Here is a 19,595-nt window from a genome sequence, read left to right on the forward strand (position 1 = left end):
AGTTGCAGTATTTTCCTTCCAGCAAGAACACACTGATTTTTTTTAACACAATGATCACAGTTACTCATAGGCTAGAAAACCCAGAAAATCTATGCGATTCTACCTCAAAGCATATATTAAATACTGAAAGAATATAGTGCTGCAAAGGATCTGGTGGCTTGCCACAGTGGGAATGACTCAGCTAGCTTGTTTAAAGAATGATATTTTAATTGCTTTGTAGATCACAAACCTGCCAGCCTTGTAATTTACACTGTTGAAGAACAAGACGACATCTTTCCTTGGCAGACAACTTCTTCTTCTCTCCTGCTGCTGTATCAGCCAAATCTTTATACCTAGAAAAATCAGCAGAAGTGGAGTTACTCTAATGTTGGCTTGGTTGACATCTTTGCAGACATTGTCAGTTTTTCTTTGACTCTCGAATCTTTGATATCCAAACTGCAAGCTTAGGATTCTCCTAAGGGTGAAGAAAACAAGGTGTTCAATCACTTTAAATCTTTTATATTTTTAGACATGACCTTGGTTAATAACAGTGTGGGACAAGTGATGTCTAAAACCCAGATTTGCTTCCTGTCAGTTCTTTGGATGCCTCACTGAAAATCAGTGCAGAAAGAATGCAAAGCCTCACCAACCAATTTAATTGATACTGAATCAGGTCACTGAATGGTGGAAAACATTTTTTCAGTATCTGTCATATGACACATGCCTATTAAGGAGTAATTCTTCAGAAGGTGACATTGATAAAAATGTTTTCCATCAGTCTGAAGTAATTTTTTCTTCATTTTGAACAGAAAGCCTTATAGGAAAGAGAGTTTAAGGAATTTGATCAGTTTGCACTATTGGAAGATCAACAGGAGACTTGATTACAGCATCGAGTACCTTCAAAGGCAGAAAATGCTAGATATTAAAGGGCTCTTTGATGTAATAGATGAAAGAACTCATGCAGGAAACTTAAGTCATACGAAGTCAAATAAAGTATAAAATTCAAATTTTAACTGTGGACATACTACAACATATTACTAAATTGATGAATTTTATACATCTTCATGCTTCATATTATTACTATACTTTCTTAAAGGTATTCCTCAGTCTACATCTGACTGGATGTAATGAGCTGGAATGCTTTTTCATCATAAAATGTCAATTTTTGAAAAGGAAAGATTTTGCAACTGTGTCACTTTTGATTAAACTCCAAATGAAACAGGGTTAAGTTTTGAAGTTTGTGTGCTAACTGCATTTTCTGACATTTTATTTATTTGGTTCCTTAACAGCTGAATTCACTTATAGCTCCGGTGCAACTCAAAATTTTTCTGTCCTGTGTCCACTCACACACACCATGGCAGGCAATGCTGCAAGGCTGGAATGACTCCAGGGACATCAGTGGTCTGAGGAGCTGTAGCAACTCTGAATTAACACCTGCCGGCAAACTGCTCTAAGGGCAAATTTCACCTAGACTTCTAGTTTTCTGGAGCTGCACAGATCCTCAAGTTTCTTAGCTCCCGCAGACTGGCAATGTTCTCTGGTTTGGTAGCAGTCCTGCTGAGGACTCCATGGCTAAGATTATTTCTCTGGCATAGAAACTATCTGGGAAAAACAAAAACAACGAATGAACAAACAAACAAACCCCAACCAACCAACCAAAAAACTAAACCTAGCCTTTCTATTTATTAAGTTTTCTACTATGTTCTACTAAACTCTTTCAAACAGAGTGCAGTCACATCTAAGCTGTCTTCTGGGACTGGTCACTAGACTGTCTTAATTCCCCAGTTGTGCCCAGGAATTGTTTGGAGGAATGCTGGCTGGAAAGGCCAAAGCTTCACTAGAGATCCTTTTAGTTAGTCTAACACTCCACATTAGCTATCAAAAACCAGGAATCCTACTTTCCCAACAGCTCAACTAGCTGTATGATCACAAAGACATTTGCCTTATGGACTGCTAATAAGGCTGGGGTTACCCTGTTCCCATACTTGTATCAACTGGATTTTCTTAGAAATCATAGTGAACCAGAGGTGTTGAAGACACAACTTCTTGAAAGCTTAGCAAATGCTGACTGATACGAAGATGATTCGATACTAGACTCAATACATGAAGAAGTGGCTGTGAAAGTGGTCAGTCTGAAACTCACTCACAGCAGAAACTCAAAGAAATAGATCTCATTCCTAAAACAGAGCCAAATTAAAATTTAAAAGGTTGAAATTGTAAGTTTGGATCAGATTTACTTTAGATCCGTGAAAATCACAGGACTCAAAGACAAGAATAACCAAATGTTCTTTACAATTTATATTACACAGGGAGCCAGACAAAAATTATCTGCTGTTTCCCCCCAGCTTTAAAAGTCCCTGAAATTCCACTACATTATCCTGGAAGCCTAATCAGAGTTCACAATGTCCTTCTATCCACTAAATCAAGCCTTATCTTAGAAAAAAGGATGGGCTGATGGTTGTAGTAGGAGGCAAAGAGCTAACTATGGAAATTTAATTCTGTCACAAACTTCCTCTGTGAACACAGCAAGTCATTTGGGAGATGATCTACCCTTCCCTATGTTAGACACTGAAAAGCTACACCCCTAGCATGACTCAGTCATCTTTTTCTCAAAAGAGTGTGTGAAGGCAGGAATTTCCACTTGTTCTATGCCTCCTAGATATTTTTGTTAATATGAGAAAAGATTGCCCTCTGGAGGTGCCTTTTCCCACTGACCATAGATGGACTCAAGAGCAGTCCAGGCAGGACGCTCACACTCTGGGTGGCTGGAAGGAATCTCACAAGTCTCCTTGTCTGACTGACTTATCTGCAGAGTGACTAACAGAGGGACTAACAGAACTTCCTTGTTTCTCCAGCCTCTCTTGTTCAAATATACCGGCAGCTGGGATGAAAAATTACCTTTAGGCCCAGTGCCAACATCTGCCATCTCAGATCAACCATTTTTATCTTGTATAAGGCTGCTTAAACAAAAACAACACCAAAAAATGTAGCTATTTCTCAGCCAGGATGGTTCCCCAGTTTGCTTCTCAGCCCATTTGTGCAAATAGCAGTGTTAGCACTGGGAGAGTAATGGGAATGGGTAAGTGGGAATGAGCAGACCACACCTACTGGTGGTAGCTCAAACCTGTACTGGACAAAAGTGGTTATGTAATCATAAGCTTTTTTTTTTTTTTACTTAATTTTAAATGAGTTAAAATATTTAAACTATCTTTTTTTTTTTTTCCCCTTTTGTTGGGAAGATAACCAAACACTTTGGATTTAGCTTGGTGTTCGTTTGTTTTTGTTGTTGTTTGTTTGTTGTGTATTCTAAACTTGCCATTATTCTCAGTAAAATGTGTTAAAAGGAAAGAAAAACAAAATTGACAATAATATATAAAAATAAATTTAAGCGACAAATTATTGAAGCACAAAATGACATATCTTCAGTGTATTTGATACCTACTGCTGTGAGCTGAGCTTGTGTTAACATGTAGACACAATAATTTAATATCTTCTTTAAATTTAACCCTTTTGTCGTCTCAAGAATAGCAAAAGAACTTCTTATTATTCAAATTTATTGTATCACAGAAAGTAGTAATAAAAAATACTGAATTTATGGTGCACACTTATATAAACTAGAGTTACTTGCAAACAACAGGTCTTGCTTCTGGGGAAATGCAATCTGAAGAGTCTTTGAAACTTCCCCTTTTTGGAGAATTCTTCCCTGACCACTGCAGCCTTAGTTTACTCTGAAATAGATGAAGAAACTCAGTGAAATACCAGGATTCTTCTCACTGACAGGTCATGTACTTTGCCTCAAGGAAATAAGGCAGAGTGTATTTATAAGGCTTTAGAGAGGATCCTGAGGAATCCAGCTAGCACACTCAGTGCTACCTTGCTAAGAAAAATCTTTAGTCAGGTGAAATACGCTTCAGCTTAACTTGTATAAGTTAGTTGCCCAGAGTTTCTTAAGAGTCAGTGTCATATACCCTACTCTAACATTGATGCTGAAAACAGATAAGATGAATTGTGCACTGTAAGGCCCCCATTTCTTTCCACTGAGTATAAAGATGGTCTACGCTCTTGACTCCAGCATAGGCATCTAACATTAGACAAAGTGAATCTCTCCCCTAGCCAAGCCAAGCAGCTGATAAAAAGCAATATTTCATGGCCTACCCAGCACAACTCATTCACTAATGCAGGCAAAACAAAATACAAAATGGGGAGCTCTAAAGGATTTAAATGAATCAACACCTCTCCACCACCGTGTCAAGACTAATGTAGTGTTGATTAAGAAATAAATGCAAGACCTTATCACCTGTGTTCCCCTTCCAACTAGAAGCTGAGACAGTGAAAGCCACCGTCAGGAAATCAGTGTCAGAGAAGCTCCATTTTCCCCACTTTTGTCCTTAGCACCCTCCTTGTCCCAACTTGTCATTTTTACACACCTAAGCAGAAGAGCGAGCTTTGGGCTAGACAGGCTACCACTGTGAGCGTGCACAGACTGGCTGGGACCCTCTGGTGTTACAGAAGCTGTGCTCTGACCTCTCTTCCTTTACTTCTGAATGATTTGTTTGTTTGTTTGTTTGGACTAGATACTGCTGCCAATACCTTCAGGTAGCTTGTGATTATGGAAAACTCAGTTCTCTTGTGTTTTCACAGATAAGGATGTTATCTGATAATTTTCTCCCTCACCTCCCTAAGTGCACAGCTGACAAGATCCAGCAAGCAGTTTTTCCCTGAGACAGAATATTCCCGAGTTCAGGTTATGGCACAGTAACCCACAGGACTATTCTCAGGCTCAGCACGTTATTTGATTTACACGGTGTGTGCACAAATAGGCTAGAAGGCTGCACTCGCGGTTTTGTATGCGCAGCAAATCTTTGAGCATTGGAATAAACACCACACACACAATTTCAATAGCACATCAACATGACAGAAGATGCTAATGGAAAGAACAGGGCAAGTACAAAAGGCACAAAAACACGCAGCTCCAAACCAACAGCTTCAACAAACCACATAGATGTCCTTGAACGAAAGGTTCAGAATAACTTTTTTTGTTTGTTTCTTTCTTTTTTTTGCTGTTCTTTTTCTTGAGCTTCTCTCTAGTCTAGCTAAGAAAGAAAGACCAAAAATGACAAAGTCAGGGGTAGCTGCTGGCTGCAATCCAATGTCCTCAGTAAGAAGACAACTTCTAACACCAGAACTCAAATCTTTCCTGAAAGCAACTCCTTCTCTCTGCATCTTTGTCTGGTTATTTAAAAAAATAAAAATCATGCATGTCTAGCATTAAACTGATTTAATAGAATGCTAAGTAATGTACTTTTAAGTTTTAAATATCCAAGCATAGTTTATGCGAGGAAAAATAATCAGTCCTGCCGGTGTAATTCATTATGTCTCAGTTTCGTTTTCTCTTTCTTTTGTTTACTGCAATGTATTTGTTTGCCAGGATAAAATGGCATGATTTACTAAAATCTATTAACAAAGCAGTGAATAAAGGAAGGCAATCAAAATTAATTTGTATCCTGTATTTCTGCTGAAAGAAACATAAAAATTGTCATCACAAATAAGTAAAACCAGGTTGTGCTGTCTTGTTAAATTCTCTTTTTTTCCTTTCTAAACTTCCTCTTTTCTTCCTTTGACAACTGGTAACAGATTGATGTATTATTATGCCTGTGAAGTATGTGAAAGAGACGGACTCTGTTTGCTAAACTTGTCACTATGTGCTCATAACTCAGGATTTTTAGTTTTGTTTGTTTGGATTTGGGGAGGACGGGGAGAGTGGGTTCGGCATGGTTTGTATTTGAAAAATCTATCAAGTGAGAGCTGAAATAATCTAGAGGACCTATCTACTGAAGAGAGAAACCTACTTTTTTAAGAAAAAAAGAAGGATGTCTGGAATATGTTCAAGTAGTAGAAACCTTATAAAAGCACATAGTAGTAAAGAATAGGATGGAATTTTGATTAATGTTATGTGTATATAAAGGATAAACACTCAATCCACTTTCCTGTGTTATATTTTTTTTTTCTTGAAGGAATAACCTAATTATTTTTGAAATATGAGGAACATGGGAAATTCCACATAGTTAGAAAACAGGAAATAGATTATTATAGTTTCCAAGAAAAGAAGAGCAATTCTGCCTATCTCTGTACAATATATATGACAGAAATATCTCATTATACAGCATGAATATTAACAACCAAAGCAGGTATTCAAAATTTTGGAAAGAATAAATCCTTGAGTGGAGAGAAGAAAAGATGTCTATAAATAACAGATTACAGCAGACAAACACTGCCTTTTTGGCTTCTTTTATGAGTATAAAAATACAGTCTAAGAGGACTATAAGGTTCACCTTTATATGAAACACATTTTGCACTGAGGCTGCTTCATACAAATGTACAGAAATAATTCAGATTTGTGCAGAGGTGAGCATGAAGTGCAACTTGCCTGATGGATTTGAAACAAAGAATAAGTATATATGGAAATGAAGCAAAACTTTAGAGCACCTGCCTATTGTACTAGTGTTGGTTTTTAAAATATCCTAATCAATATCAAGCAAGACAGGATTAAATGGCTAGACCTGCAGACCAATAAGATTTAAGGGAGAAAATAAAATCAGGGCCATTTTTAAAAAAACTGCAAACAGTTTTATTCTCTCTGGGTTAATCTGGCACACAGACATTTGCTGACAGAAAAAAACCTGGAAAGAGACAATGCTAAATGTGACATTACAGCAAACTGACCATGTATCATAGTTTGACCACAATGTTTTTATTTATGCTGCTGGAAGACAGAAATTTCTCCACTGATGAATCATTCTGATTTTCTACTTCAACAATTAAAAATTCACTTCCTATATAAACAAGTGTAAGGGCATACATAGCATGCTTTAACATGTCTATGGAAAAAAGAAAATATACTTAGAGTGACATAAGTGGTATGAAACTGAGATAAAAGAGCATAATTAAAGACTAAGAAATAGAAGTGGAAAAGTCTCAGAAAATTCCCAGAATAAAATGTTACGGTGACCTGCATGTGGGTCAGCCACTGTGCCCCTGTGAAGCTCAGTACAGACTTTTGAGGGAGGATCAGGGCTATGAAATCCACTGGATCTGGATACCCTTGCATAAGAAGTGGCCATCTGGGATATTTTAATTTAGACTGAATAAAAAGTAAAAAAAAATTCTCAGATAAAGATACTACTTTGTGATGGGTGATAGACAGATGACTTGGAAGGATTTATTTTTTTTCTTTCCTTAATTTTATGTTTTTCATCAGGTTTTGCCACCCTTAATCTTTTCTAGACATCTGAATTTCTGTTTCTGGAGAGATGAAATAATGAATATACGTGTGTCTTAATCCTAGAATATTTATTCATATACTTCATGTAATTAAGCAGGGCCTTCCTCATCTCAGACAATGTGGCAGCAGAATAATAAATAGAATATAAATTATAGTTCAGCTCTTGGGATTAGTGGATTCAGCTAAGCAAATAAAGAATGAATTCACAACATCTGTTCAAGTTTTGCATTACAATACATTTGCATCATCTTACTTAAAGTTGACATTCCCATCCCACCTTGATAAAGCAACGTAAAAATATATTTATTTAAGAAATTGGTAAAACTGACACATTAACTCAGAAATATGTTAGCATCAAACAGACAAGCAGCCCTATTAAATGAACACTTGCCTCTAACTCTGTGCATGTTTTAATTTACTTCTAGATATACAGGCCTTCTGCATAGCTAACTTCCTCTTCGTGCTTGGCCACTCCACAAACAGGCACACTGAGCAGTAAAATGCTTCACTGTATGCAGAATATATGGACAATAGAAAAAAAAAAAACACCTCTTTCTTTATCGACCTGCTAATTTGATTCTGTATAACACAGAGGTGATATAGTACCGGTGTGTAATGAAGCTAATTTCCCTTCTCCACAGACGTAGCCATGTGAAAACAGGGCATCAAAATTACAGGTCCTCCTGCAAAACTACAAGGTCTGAAATCACCAAAAATCAAAAGGTACCCCCTTTGTTTTTTTATTAAAGACCGGAATAAAGAAATTTCTGGAAGTAGGAGTCAAAAGACAATGGAACAGGTGGGTAAATTTTTGCCCTTTCCTACCACAGAGAAAAAACATGCCCTGTGAGTCTAAGCCACATCTCACTACTTGGGCCATAAGGAATTAGAAGATGTCATGCATTCCTTTCTTTAAAATTACACTACAAGGCAAGAGTTTTGGTGATTATCATAGTGTTGTGCACGTGGCCTCCAGGAAACTTTCTGCTGGGCCTCCCCTGCAGGTCAAGATAGAAATTCATCCTTCAAGGAGAACAGGACAATGTCATGACTGCTGGTCTACAGATCTGCAGGCACAGTGGTGGGCATAACATTACAAGGGAATGAAATGATGAGAAGGTTTTGAAATGGTATTCAGACAAGGACATGCTCAGGTCCAGTTCCTGTGTGTTTGGAAGCCTGGAATCAGATGCCTGAAATAACTGCAACCAGGCTGTGTAAAGCAAAGTGGCTTACAACTTTTTCTGAAAAGGCTTCTTCAGAAATGTGATGTGATACTGAGTTGAAACATCAAAGTGGGCTTATGCACTTTCCCACATGGTCTTTGGGAGAGGTTCCTACTTCATTTCCTAGCTCATTTGGAAATATACCAAGATAGACACATATTGCAGAAGCAGAAATCAAAACCATAGTAAAATGGAAAATTTGATACTAAAGGAAAATAGTCACCTATAGTCACTAAAGGAAAATCATCACCTAGATGATGCTTTGTTTCTCCCTTGCTTTGCTTTTTTGTTTTGTTTTGTTTTGTTTTGTTTTGTTTTCTTTCTTTTCTGTGCAACTTTCACTCAGCCAAAGCGGAACGAAAATACCTACTATCCTTCCAACAATGCTCAGTAGTAGCTCAGACAAGCTGTATTAGAGATATAGGGAAGGTTTCTAGAACCTTCTTAAACCATACAGGCCAAAGAGCTTCCCCGGGGAGATCACCTCTACCTTTATTCTCTGCTGTGGGAGCTTCCCTTGTGCCCTCTGAACTGTGAGCAGCATCAGTCTGGGTAACAGGGATTCTCCTGGCTCTGAATTGTATAATGTTTAGACAAACTCTACAGAAGCAGCACTTTTCAAGCTAGGCTAAGGCTGTCCCCTTGGCATACTGTATCAATACGCGACCAGATTTGGCTCTCATTTACTGTGGAGTACAGTAGGAATAATTCTGCTAAAACTGATGACCTTAAATCAATGCCACATTGGTCTAAGACACAAAGCAAAGTAAGATCCAGTGATTAAGATACATACTAGGATTTTACATGCATGCTTGCAGAGGATTTTGTGTTTGCTCTCAGATGTCACCCGTATTAACTGCCTATGATTATTCAGACTAGGAAATCCAGCTTTTGGAAGTCTTATTCCAAGTTCTTCTGCTGAAGATTAAATGGTTGCAAAGAATATCAAGATGTGGATAAGGAGAAAAAGGGTGCCATGAATGTCTGAGTTGAATGGAAAGAATTTAACAGCTGCCGAACCACAGAAAGAAAAACCAGCAGGAGGGTCACAGTCGCTTTTGAGTGTGGGGCAGCTGGACTGCATTTATACAAGTCCTATGAGCAGGGAAAAGAGCAGTCAAGAGCAACTAATTATATTTTCCTAGGCACTGCAAGCACAGAGTTCTATTTAATTAATCAATGAATACAAAGGAATTATTTTAAAATTATACAGTAAAATTAATTTATCCATGTGACAATTTGCATCTTAATTAGATAATCCAAAGTTCCTGCATAGTGCCATTAGCATAAACTGAAGTGTTGCATAGCTAGTTCTTTAAAATGTTTATTTTAAAGATGGACTGTTTGTATTAATTTAAGAGGTCTATTGTTTTGATAGGCATTTCCTTAAAAGGTTTTCAATGTATAAGGATTACTGAAGATATTAGTGGTTGATAATATTTCATTTTAACAGGTTTATTTCTATGGTAGGCATTTAACTGAACTTCTTACTAACATATATAAATCTATGTCTATTACCATTGTCATTATGTGATGTCAGCAAATTATGAAGTAATCAATAATTATTTTTGTTGAAACATCAAGGTTCTGAAATCATTTAATGTTACCAGCTGCTTGTTATAGGCACATCAAATTCAGTCAGCTTGTGAGATATGAGTCAAGAGCTTTCAATATGTGCATTTGTATACAAACATAATTTTATCTATTTTTATAACCCAGACTTTTAAATGGAACCCATTACTGTGGGTACTTTTTAGTACTTGTGGGAACATTTATCCATGTTTAGGAAGAGCACAACTTTTTAAATTCACAGATGTAACATATGAATAGATATTATAAAGTTATCATAGAACAACCGGGTTATTTAACGATTTGATGTATGTTCAGTTAACTCTGAGGAATGAGAAATGTCAAATACTAGTGGGAAGTGAATGTGAGTCCAGAGGTTCCAAGGTTGGCATGAGCTCTGGAAACAGCATAAATATTTTAAAATTTCACAGATCCTTCCTTAAGTTAAAAGAAGGAAAATCACTGGAACTGTTGCAACAGTTCAGACACAATTATGTTTGTATGTGTCAAATAGACTTATCTTTGCCTAAGAAAATGAACTTTGCTAACAAAAAAAACCAAAAACAAGGCAGAAGAAAAAAGGGCAGAAAAACACCTTGCATAACTATTGTAAGTGAAGGGAAAACAAAAGTTTGAGATTTTCTTTGAAACAGCTTCAAAGCCAGTCATTCTCTATTATACAAAACAAGAAACTCCCTGTAAGAAGCTCTGCTAATTTTTATACATTCTATACTCAATGTAACATAAATAATGCTGGAAAATTATTCAGATTGAACACTAAATATTTGGAAGTTAGGAACTGCCAGACTTAAAACTGACCATGCCATGCCGCCTTTATTTCCCTGTGTCTGTCTATTTTATTACCTAATAACACTCCACACTCAAGGGACCCCTTTTCATGTCAATCCTGCAGAACCATAAGTATATGACAGACATGAATAATTCAACTGATTTCAGTGCAATGTCACAAGAGTTTATAACCATTTATAATCAGATTAGCCAATGAAGGTTGCATTATAAAACTCAGAAGATGCCCAGCAAACAATGCTGATATTTATTTTTGTTTTCTGAATACAGAGTAAAGCTAGATAAGGGCTTTAAAAGCTAGAAGAATGCTTTAAAATTGCTGGGGAAGGGGAACCTCTATCCATTCCACTCCTGTCAATTTGATGCCAGTGCCAGTAATAGATGCCCAGGGCCTGGAGAAGGGTCACAGGTCAGCAGCACACCTCAAGAGTAGCACAAAGGAATTCCAACCAGTACGCCAACTTTATCAGAGGCTCAACTTAAATGTAAACACACACAGCATGGTGAATAAACATGAGGAGACATGCACATGCCTGCAGGGCTATGATCTTATTGGCATCATAGAGACATGGTGGGACGGGTCCTATGACTGGAGTGTTGGAGTGGAAGGATACAGGCTGCTCGGAAGGACAGGCAGTGGCATCACCCTCTATGAAAATGTGGGCCCTCTCTGGAAGGAAATGAGAGACCTGGTAACCTGGGATATGGAGAAGGCTGAGGTACTCAACAACTTTTTTGCCTTGGTCTTCACCAGCAAGTGCTCTAGCCACACTGCCCAAGTCACAAAAGGCAACGGCAAGGACTGTGAGAATGAAGAACCGCACACTGTAAAAGATCAGGTTTGAGACCATCTAAGGAACCTGAAGGTGCACACGTCCATGGAACCTGATGAGGTGCATCCGTGGGTCCTGAGGGGACTGGTAGATGAAGTTACTAAGCCACTATCCATCATACTTAAGAAGCTGTAGCAGTGTGGTGAAATTACCACTGACTGGAAAAGAAGAAACATATTCCCCATTTTTAAAAAGGGAAAAAAAGAAGACCCGGGGAACTACAGATCACTTAGTCTCACCTCGGTGGCCAGCAAGATCATGGAGCAGATTCTCCTGGGAACTACGCTAAGGCACATGGAAAATAAGGAGGTGATTAGTGACAGCCAACATGGCTTCACTAAGGTCAAATTGCATCAGGCAGATTGATTGGGTGACCTTCTTCAATGGGGTTAAAGCACTGGTGAATAAGGGAAGAGCAATTGATGCCATCTATCTGGACTTGTGCAAAGCATTTTACAGTGTCCCACATGACATCCTTGTCTCTAAATTGGAGGGACATGGGTTCATGAATTCAACAGATGGACTACTTGGTGGATAAGGAATTGGCTGGATAGTCTCACTCAAAGAGTTGTGGTCAATGGCTCAATGTCCAAGTAGAGACCAGTGATGACTGGTGTTCCTCAGGGATCAGTATTGGGACCAGCGCTGTTTACATCTTTGTCTGTGACATGGACAGTGGGACTGAGCACACCCTCAGCAATTTTCCTAGCAACACCAAGCTTTGTGGTGCAGTTGACATGGTGGAGGGAAGGGATGACAACCAGAGGGACTTCGACAGGCTTCAGAAGTGGGCCTGTGCAAACCTCACGAAGTTCAGCAATGCCAAGTGCAAGGTCCTACACACGGGTCAGGGAAATGCCAAGCACAAATAACAGGCTGGTCAGAGAATGGATGGAGAACAGCCCCAAGGAGAAGGACTTGGAGGTATTGGTTGACAACCTCAACATGACCTGGCAATGTGGGATTTCAGCCCAGAAAGCCAACCATATCCTGGGCTGCATCAAAAAAAGCATGACCAGAAGGTGGAAGGAGGTGATTCTCCCCCTCTACTCTGCTCTGGTGAGACCCCCATCTGGAGTACTGCATTCAGCTCTGGATTCCCCAACATAAGAAGGACATGGACCTGTTCAAGTGAGTCCAGAGCAGACCCACGAAAATTATCAGAGCCCTGGAGCACCTCTCCTATGAAGACAGGCTGAGAGAGTTAGGGTTATTCAGCTTAGAGAAGAGAAAGCTGTGGGGAGACCTTCTAGCAGCCTTTGAGTACCTAAAGGAGGCCTATAAGAAAGCTGGAGAGGGACTTTTTACAGCGGTACATAGTGGCAGGAAGAAGAGCAATGGCTTTAAATGGAAAGAAGGTAGATTTAGATTAGATAAAAGGAAGAAATCCTTCACTATGAGAGTGGTGAGGCACTGGAACAGGCTTTCCAGAGAAGTTGTGGATGCCTCATCCCTGGAAGTATCCAAGGCCAGGTTGGATGGGGCTTGGTCTAGTAGAGGGTGTCCCTGCCCATGGCAGGGTGGTTGAAAATGGATAATTTTTAAGGTCCTTCCTAGCCCTTCCAAACCCCAAACTTCTATGATTCTATGTCTGACCTGACACTGAAAACTCCAGTCAAAAAAGAAACTTAATTTTCTCTTATACTCATTTGTGCATTGTTGGTGAGCCCCAGAAACACATGCAGCTTTATCATTTGCACAGTCCAACTCTGTGACATGTAACATAAGAACTTATTTTTTGCATGTACAATACTTCTTTTTCCATGGGCTAGAGAACTGATGATACCATACAACTTCAAAAGTGGCTTCTGTTTCAACTCTAAAACGTTGTTCTCTGTTTTTTCTTGGAGCCTGTTACAAACCATTAATTCTGTTCCTTGCCATAGATGAGAGCTAGACTAAGACTGTGAAATACCTGCAAAAAATGGATAAATGTAGAATAAGTCAGTCGAATCATATCCTAAAAAAATGACCATTTTTCTCTATACACTATAAATTAAGTCTAGACTAATTAGTTGAGCCACCATCTACAGTTACCTAGTATGTTACTTGTCTTTTGAGTATTAAAGAGGACCTAAGGGGAAAAACAGAGAAAATGAGCCAAACAGCTACAAACGAACACCTAATGGAAGTAAAAAAGAATATTCTATCTGCATTTAGCCTATTTGTAACATACAGAGCTATGTATTTTGTTCATAATATGAACAGGCCAGATACTATCATTATAACATCATATTGTACGAACACGTGAAATGGCCTACAGCCTTTAAGCAAGTCCCAAATACTTGCTTATATCTAGGCAAATCACCAGGTGATGTACACCAATTCTAACACATGTGGCTTGCGAGGGAGAATGTCAGTGCATTTTGTATTCTGGTCATCTCTTAAAAGTATAATAATCCTCTATATTGGTAAGTTTTCACAAAGGATTAGTAATTTACAATAATTCAGAGACTGCCGTAAATTCTTCCAAACTAGGCCCTACTATCAGAGAGGCTGAAAAAGGAAAAAATAAAATGCTGGGGAAAGGAGAATAAAGGGACGGATGTTCAGATGATGGCGTTTCTCTTCCCATGTAATCATCACATGTGATGCAGCCTGGCTTTCCTGGAGATGGCTGAACACCTGCCTGTCCATGGGAAGTAGAGAATGAATCCCTTCTTTTTCTTTGCTCGTGCACACAGCTTTTGTTTTCCCTATTTAACTGTCTTTATCTCAACCCACGAGGTTTCTTGCTTACGTGATTCTCTGCCCTATTCCACTGGGGAGGAGTGAGCGAGTGGTTTTGTGGGGCTGAGCTTAACTGGAGTTAAGCCACAACACTTCTTTATAGAATAAGATGATAATCAAAACTGCCAATGGCATAGTCATTTTAAAAATCATGGGTTTAAATTTTGTGGATGGCCTACATTCTTCACAAGACATTAGTTATCTACCATGTTTATGAATTTGGGTTTAAGGTGCCCTCAAAATCTATGACTTCAAAATACTTCATTTACTCACCTATTCTTGCATTCTAGAAGACAAATAAAAATTATTACCTTCAATCAGAAATACCTCTTCCAGCTCTAGGTCTCAGACAACAAACTACACAATAGTAAGATTGCCATTTGGTATAAATTGATATCATTACATCTCCTTTAATGGAATATTGCTTTTTAGCACGTCAGATTATGTCTTGCTCTCCTTGCAAGGATTTAAGGTATCATGGCACATATCAATGCATTGCTCTATGAGAAAACTGGTGATGTTATTGTATAGCAGACAATAAAGCTAAAAGGGCCAGTGTGATGACCTATCACTTTGCAATCTACTCAGTACATCATTCTCACTAATGCCCTGCCTAACTTGCTCAGGAGACTCTGAAATGTTTTGCTGCACTTTTAAAATTCACAAATAATATATCACAAAATATTATAACTTCCCTGCTTTCAAGAAGCAAGAAAAAGAGATGATAGACAGAGAAAGAAAAGAACACCGAAAAACTTCTGGACAAAGGGAGTTCAGATATGCAATGGTGAGTCCCATGGAAGATTCACAAACATAAACAACATATCTGTGCAATACAGCCTCAGCTAATAGTACGAATTTGACCAAAAGCTTATACTAGTTTAATAATAATGGCTTTATGCCAGCTGCAGAAGGACAGATACTATTTGACAATGCCATGATATTAGCATGAGCATAAACTTCCTTGCCTGAAAAAAAAAAAAAAAAAAAGGTATCTCTTCAGAATGACCTTCAAGCAAAGTCGTTTGTCTGGATGATTTAGTAATAATTAAGTACTCTAAAGCCATTTTTGACCTAAAGTCCGCGATGAGAGTATTTCATTCTCAGTGAATGCTGCCCTGAGTAGAATTGCAGAGTTCAAGATCTGCAGTTAAGTGTAACTTCTAATAAGAATTTCTTCTAAGAAGAACTTTATACTGGAATCAGAGGAAAATCTATAATTAAAATAGGCTTTGAACATACTTTTCCACCATCATTTCTATGATTATCATAAGAATTCATTATAATTGTGTTCCGTATCTTCCTTCCTAATATTTCCTATTCAAATTGATGTTTTACCATCTTTTTAAAGTTACTTTAAAACAAAAAACAATCAGAATGTTAGCTCTTTTTAACATTCTACTTTCAAAAAACTGAAAACTTAGAGATTCTTTATTTTCTATTGACTCTATCTAGCTTACATGTTGTAATTTGTCTATTTTAACACATTCGGTCCATAAAGGAGAATAAAGTTAGTCAATGAAAAGGAAGAAGAAGAAAGTCAAGAAAAGACGAAGAAGGGGAAGAGGAAGAAGAAGAAAAAGAGGATGGTCTAATACTGTACCTGAACATGACACTGTCTAACCAGTTAGTAGAATTACTTAAAATCTAAGCTGCATGTCTGCATATGCATAGTGAAAACTGAAGATTGGTGCCATTTAAGTCATTTTAAAGAGAGTTTCAAATGGTAAAAAAGTTAAACCCAGAAAACACAGTGTTGAATCCTGAGTGATGAAATACCAAGAAACACCCCAAAAGTGCAAAAATAAAGACAAGGTATAGCACACTAGCAGATAATTATTTGGGCTTTCTGAACAACATGGTTTTTGTCATAGAAATCCTGAAATTCTCATCAGCTCAGTGAAAGGCTCAATTTACTTATCAGTTCACATAATCCACTGCGGTTATCCTGAAGTCCAACAGTTCCGAAGGTTTGCCACAAACTGGCAGGGGAAGCCTAACACAGATCTCTTATTTCAGGACCTGAGCAACTGGACCTCGCAGCCTCCATTGCTAAGCAGTGTCCCAGACACAAGACATATGAACCTCTGTCTCTAAAGCAGTAATTCATAAATTCTTCTTTGACCAAGGGAACTAAAATGCAAGCAGAGCAAAGCACTGGGTACAGTTCAGCAACTTGGTGAACCACACGAAGAAGAAAGAGAGAGGAAAAAATAATTCTAACTTCTAATCCAATTTACAAAACACTAACAGTAGAGTCAGTAAAGGAGGATGTTACCAAAATAAAATTGTTCAGAATGAGTGAAATAGAGCATCTTACTACCTCATTTTTACCTGAACATGCCTGAACAGCTGTAATCTTGTACTTCACTGAGCAAGAAATATAAGCTCACCTCATTATTCTAGATGGATCCTTGATCACTATCATTATTTTTAAAAATTTATATTCCAAATGGCTTTTATACGTCTTCCTTGAGCACTGAGTGAGGTGAATGATGTGAAAGTCAGCCAGGATCCATTTTATTAATTGATGCGAAGAGATTAGTTTCTAGATATTAAGCTTGTACAACCAGGCTCTCTCTGCCCCAGAGAGTTTCTGAGCCCTATTGTTCTACACTGGTAACAGAGCACATACCGATACTTACTTTTTTTGTTATTCCACTGAATACCAAAACGTAACAAATTACTAGGTTCCTGCCAAACTGCTTTTTGTATATCTTGGGTGGAATTGTCCTCATTTTAAATAAGATATCAAAATGCTAAATGCTGGAAAGAAACAGCCATCTGCAGACAGTTTCTACTTTCATGGTTATTTTACTGTTTTCTTTCTTCCAGGAAAAGTATATTTGAGGATACTTTACCTCTGTGTACAATTTGGGCTGCAAATTGGAAACTTGGAACTCTTCCACAACACAGTTTGTGCCACTGTCTTGACTTAAAATTAAAGCTAGAATTTCAAAATCTAGCCCACTGGGAATGATTCTCAACATGTTAATGCAAAATATATGGGTAAACTTTTTCAGGAGTCTAAAATGCATGTTATGCAAGGCTTTCTCTTTTAAAGAAAAGGTAAAACTGATTTCTGTCTCTCTACTCAAAGAGCTTCAGAAATTGAGCCAACACTGCAGGCAAATTCAGCAGAAACACTGCAGCTGGAGTTGGCAAATCTGCTGAAATCACATATATCATTTCATAATTATATTGGTAGTGCCTGTTTTTCCAGTATTTAATAGCATCTGACCTTATTAATTTCAATTTTTATTACATATTCATTGACAGTAGCTGTCACAGCTTCCACTTAAGAACCAGAATTTCCACAAGATTTGTCTTCTGATCAACAACCTTTGGTGATTGAGGGGTTCACCTAGCAGCTGTCAACTTTTACTTTGATTACACAGAAGCAGAACCAGTATATCCAAAAAGGACAGCAATAGAAATACTGATTAAGCTTTGTATCCCAGCAAAAAGTGCTGTTGCCAAATATGACCTTTCGTTAGCTACTGTCTTTCTTTAGCCATCGTAAGAGTTCAAATGTGACTCAGAAATATATGGTAGAGAACAGTCATAGTAACCCCTAGTTAGATATTAATAGAAATTTATTCAAATTCATCCAATTAAGAAAGCAATGCTTCTGTCTATATTACTGATAGAATATCCAAGTTTTCTGATATTCTATCACTTCACCACAAAGGCCCCTAATTCAAACATTCTGTCTTTTTATTAGCCAGTGAAGAAAAGGTTTTTAATTTTTTCATTAATTATTTTTTTAACTCCGACCACATTATCTATATGATAAGGAAGACCATAAAAGTAAATGCATGAAAACTTCAGGGAGGGTGGCGGAGGGTAGCAATTCACTCCCTTTTGGGAATTTAATTTGGGATCCGGGCCACGAATTCTCTTTGATTTTGCACAGTGCTTTCAGATCTACCATTAATATACTTTACTTAAGCCAGGTAAGCCCAGGAGAACTGCATAGTACATTCAGCTCTAGAAAAACAAGATTTCCTTGCCTCACTACCATAAACCACTTTGCAGCCCAGCTAAGCCAAGCCGTGAACCACAGAGCTGCGTCCATGGAAACTCAGTCCATCAGAAGGACTCTAAGACACAAACTGAAGGTGAAAATCTTACACTTATGGGTAAACCTCTCACAGGCACCTGTCTGGCAATACATCTCTGAGTCTTGTTGTTCTTGGATTGATAGATCCTAGGGTCACACTTACCAACTATATCAGGATAGCAGGATACCTTGTGTTTTGCATCTGTGGGCCTATTTTTCCCCCTTTGGGCCTGCATAGTCAAATTACTAGTTAGCATGACTGAAATGGGGAGGAAATCCTCCCCTTCAAAAGAGAAAACCTGTGTGCAAATCGAGAGTCCTTACTAGTATTTAATATTTACAAACAAGGACACAGTAAAGCAGGGCAGAATAAAGCAAAAATGACTTAGATTTTCATTCCTTACAAAACATTCAAGAAAAAATCGTAGGCAAATTTCATTTTTCTCAGGTGCATCTTTCATTGAGTTAAGAGATGCAAACTGTCTGTTTCTCCATCTGAGTTTTTCTGTTCTCAGCTGTCAGAGTAATGGGAAGATCTTTGATCTTTGGGGCAAGCCATGGGGAAGCTAAATTTTTTAGCTCAGTGAATAAGGAACAAGTCCTTCATCTTTCCTGTGTTTTGTTTCCTGATTTTTCTGCCCTTCTCATTTCAATATAATCAGTATAGTATTAAACAAATGCACTAATTCCATACTTAAAAAAAAAAAAAAAAAAAGCCCCAAAATAAAAGAACATCATCCTTATTCACTGTAATAGAAGCTGCATTTTATCCCTGGGCTTCAGAGTATGGTGGCTCCTTCCAGATGTGAAAGTGGAGGCCCTATGAGTTGGTATGTATTTCCGTACTCAAAGGCAATCAGCAAAACTTCTTTGTATTTCAGATCCTACTCTTGCTCATGATCTCATAAACCTCATAATTACGAGGTTTTAACTAAGCCTCTAACTAGGCATCTCTTTACACTCGGTGTGTGGTTTTTTGTTTGTTTGTTTCTTTTTCCTTCTTGGTTCCAGGACAGCTTAGAACAGAGTCTGTTCACATACACACCAGTACTATCGTAGTCTGTTGTTATCACTACTGACATTTTATATTTCACCTGTTTACATTA

General features: G+C 37.9%; 1 protein-coding gene across 1 annotated transcript in view; it reads right to left on the bottom strand.

Annotated features, from left to right (window-relative positions):
* The window catches only part of MYO16 (myosin XVI), a gene marked incomplete at both ends in the record, with an annotated part of 300,394 nt that overhangs the window by 61,868 nt on the left and 218,931 nt on the right, over nt 1-19,595 (bottom strand). Inside the window, 1 exon segment of the mRNA XM_080343675.1 lies at nt 227-332. Within this exon segment, the coding sequence (XP_080199801.1) occupies nt 227-332 (106 nt within the window).

Source organism: Nesoenas mayeri (assembly GCF_963082525.1).
Source record: "Nesoenas mayeri genome assembly, chromosome: 1".
NCBI lineage: Eukaryota > Metazoa > Chordata > Aves > Columbiformes > Columbidae > Nesoenas > Nesoenas mayeri.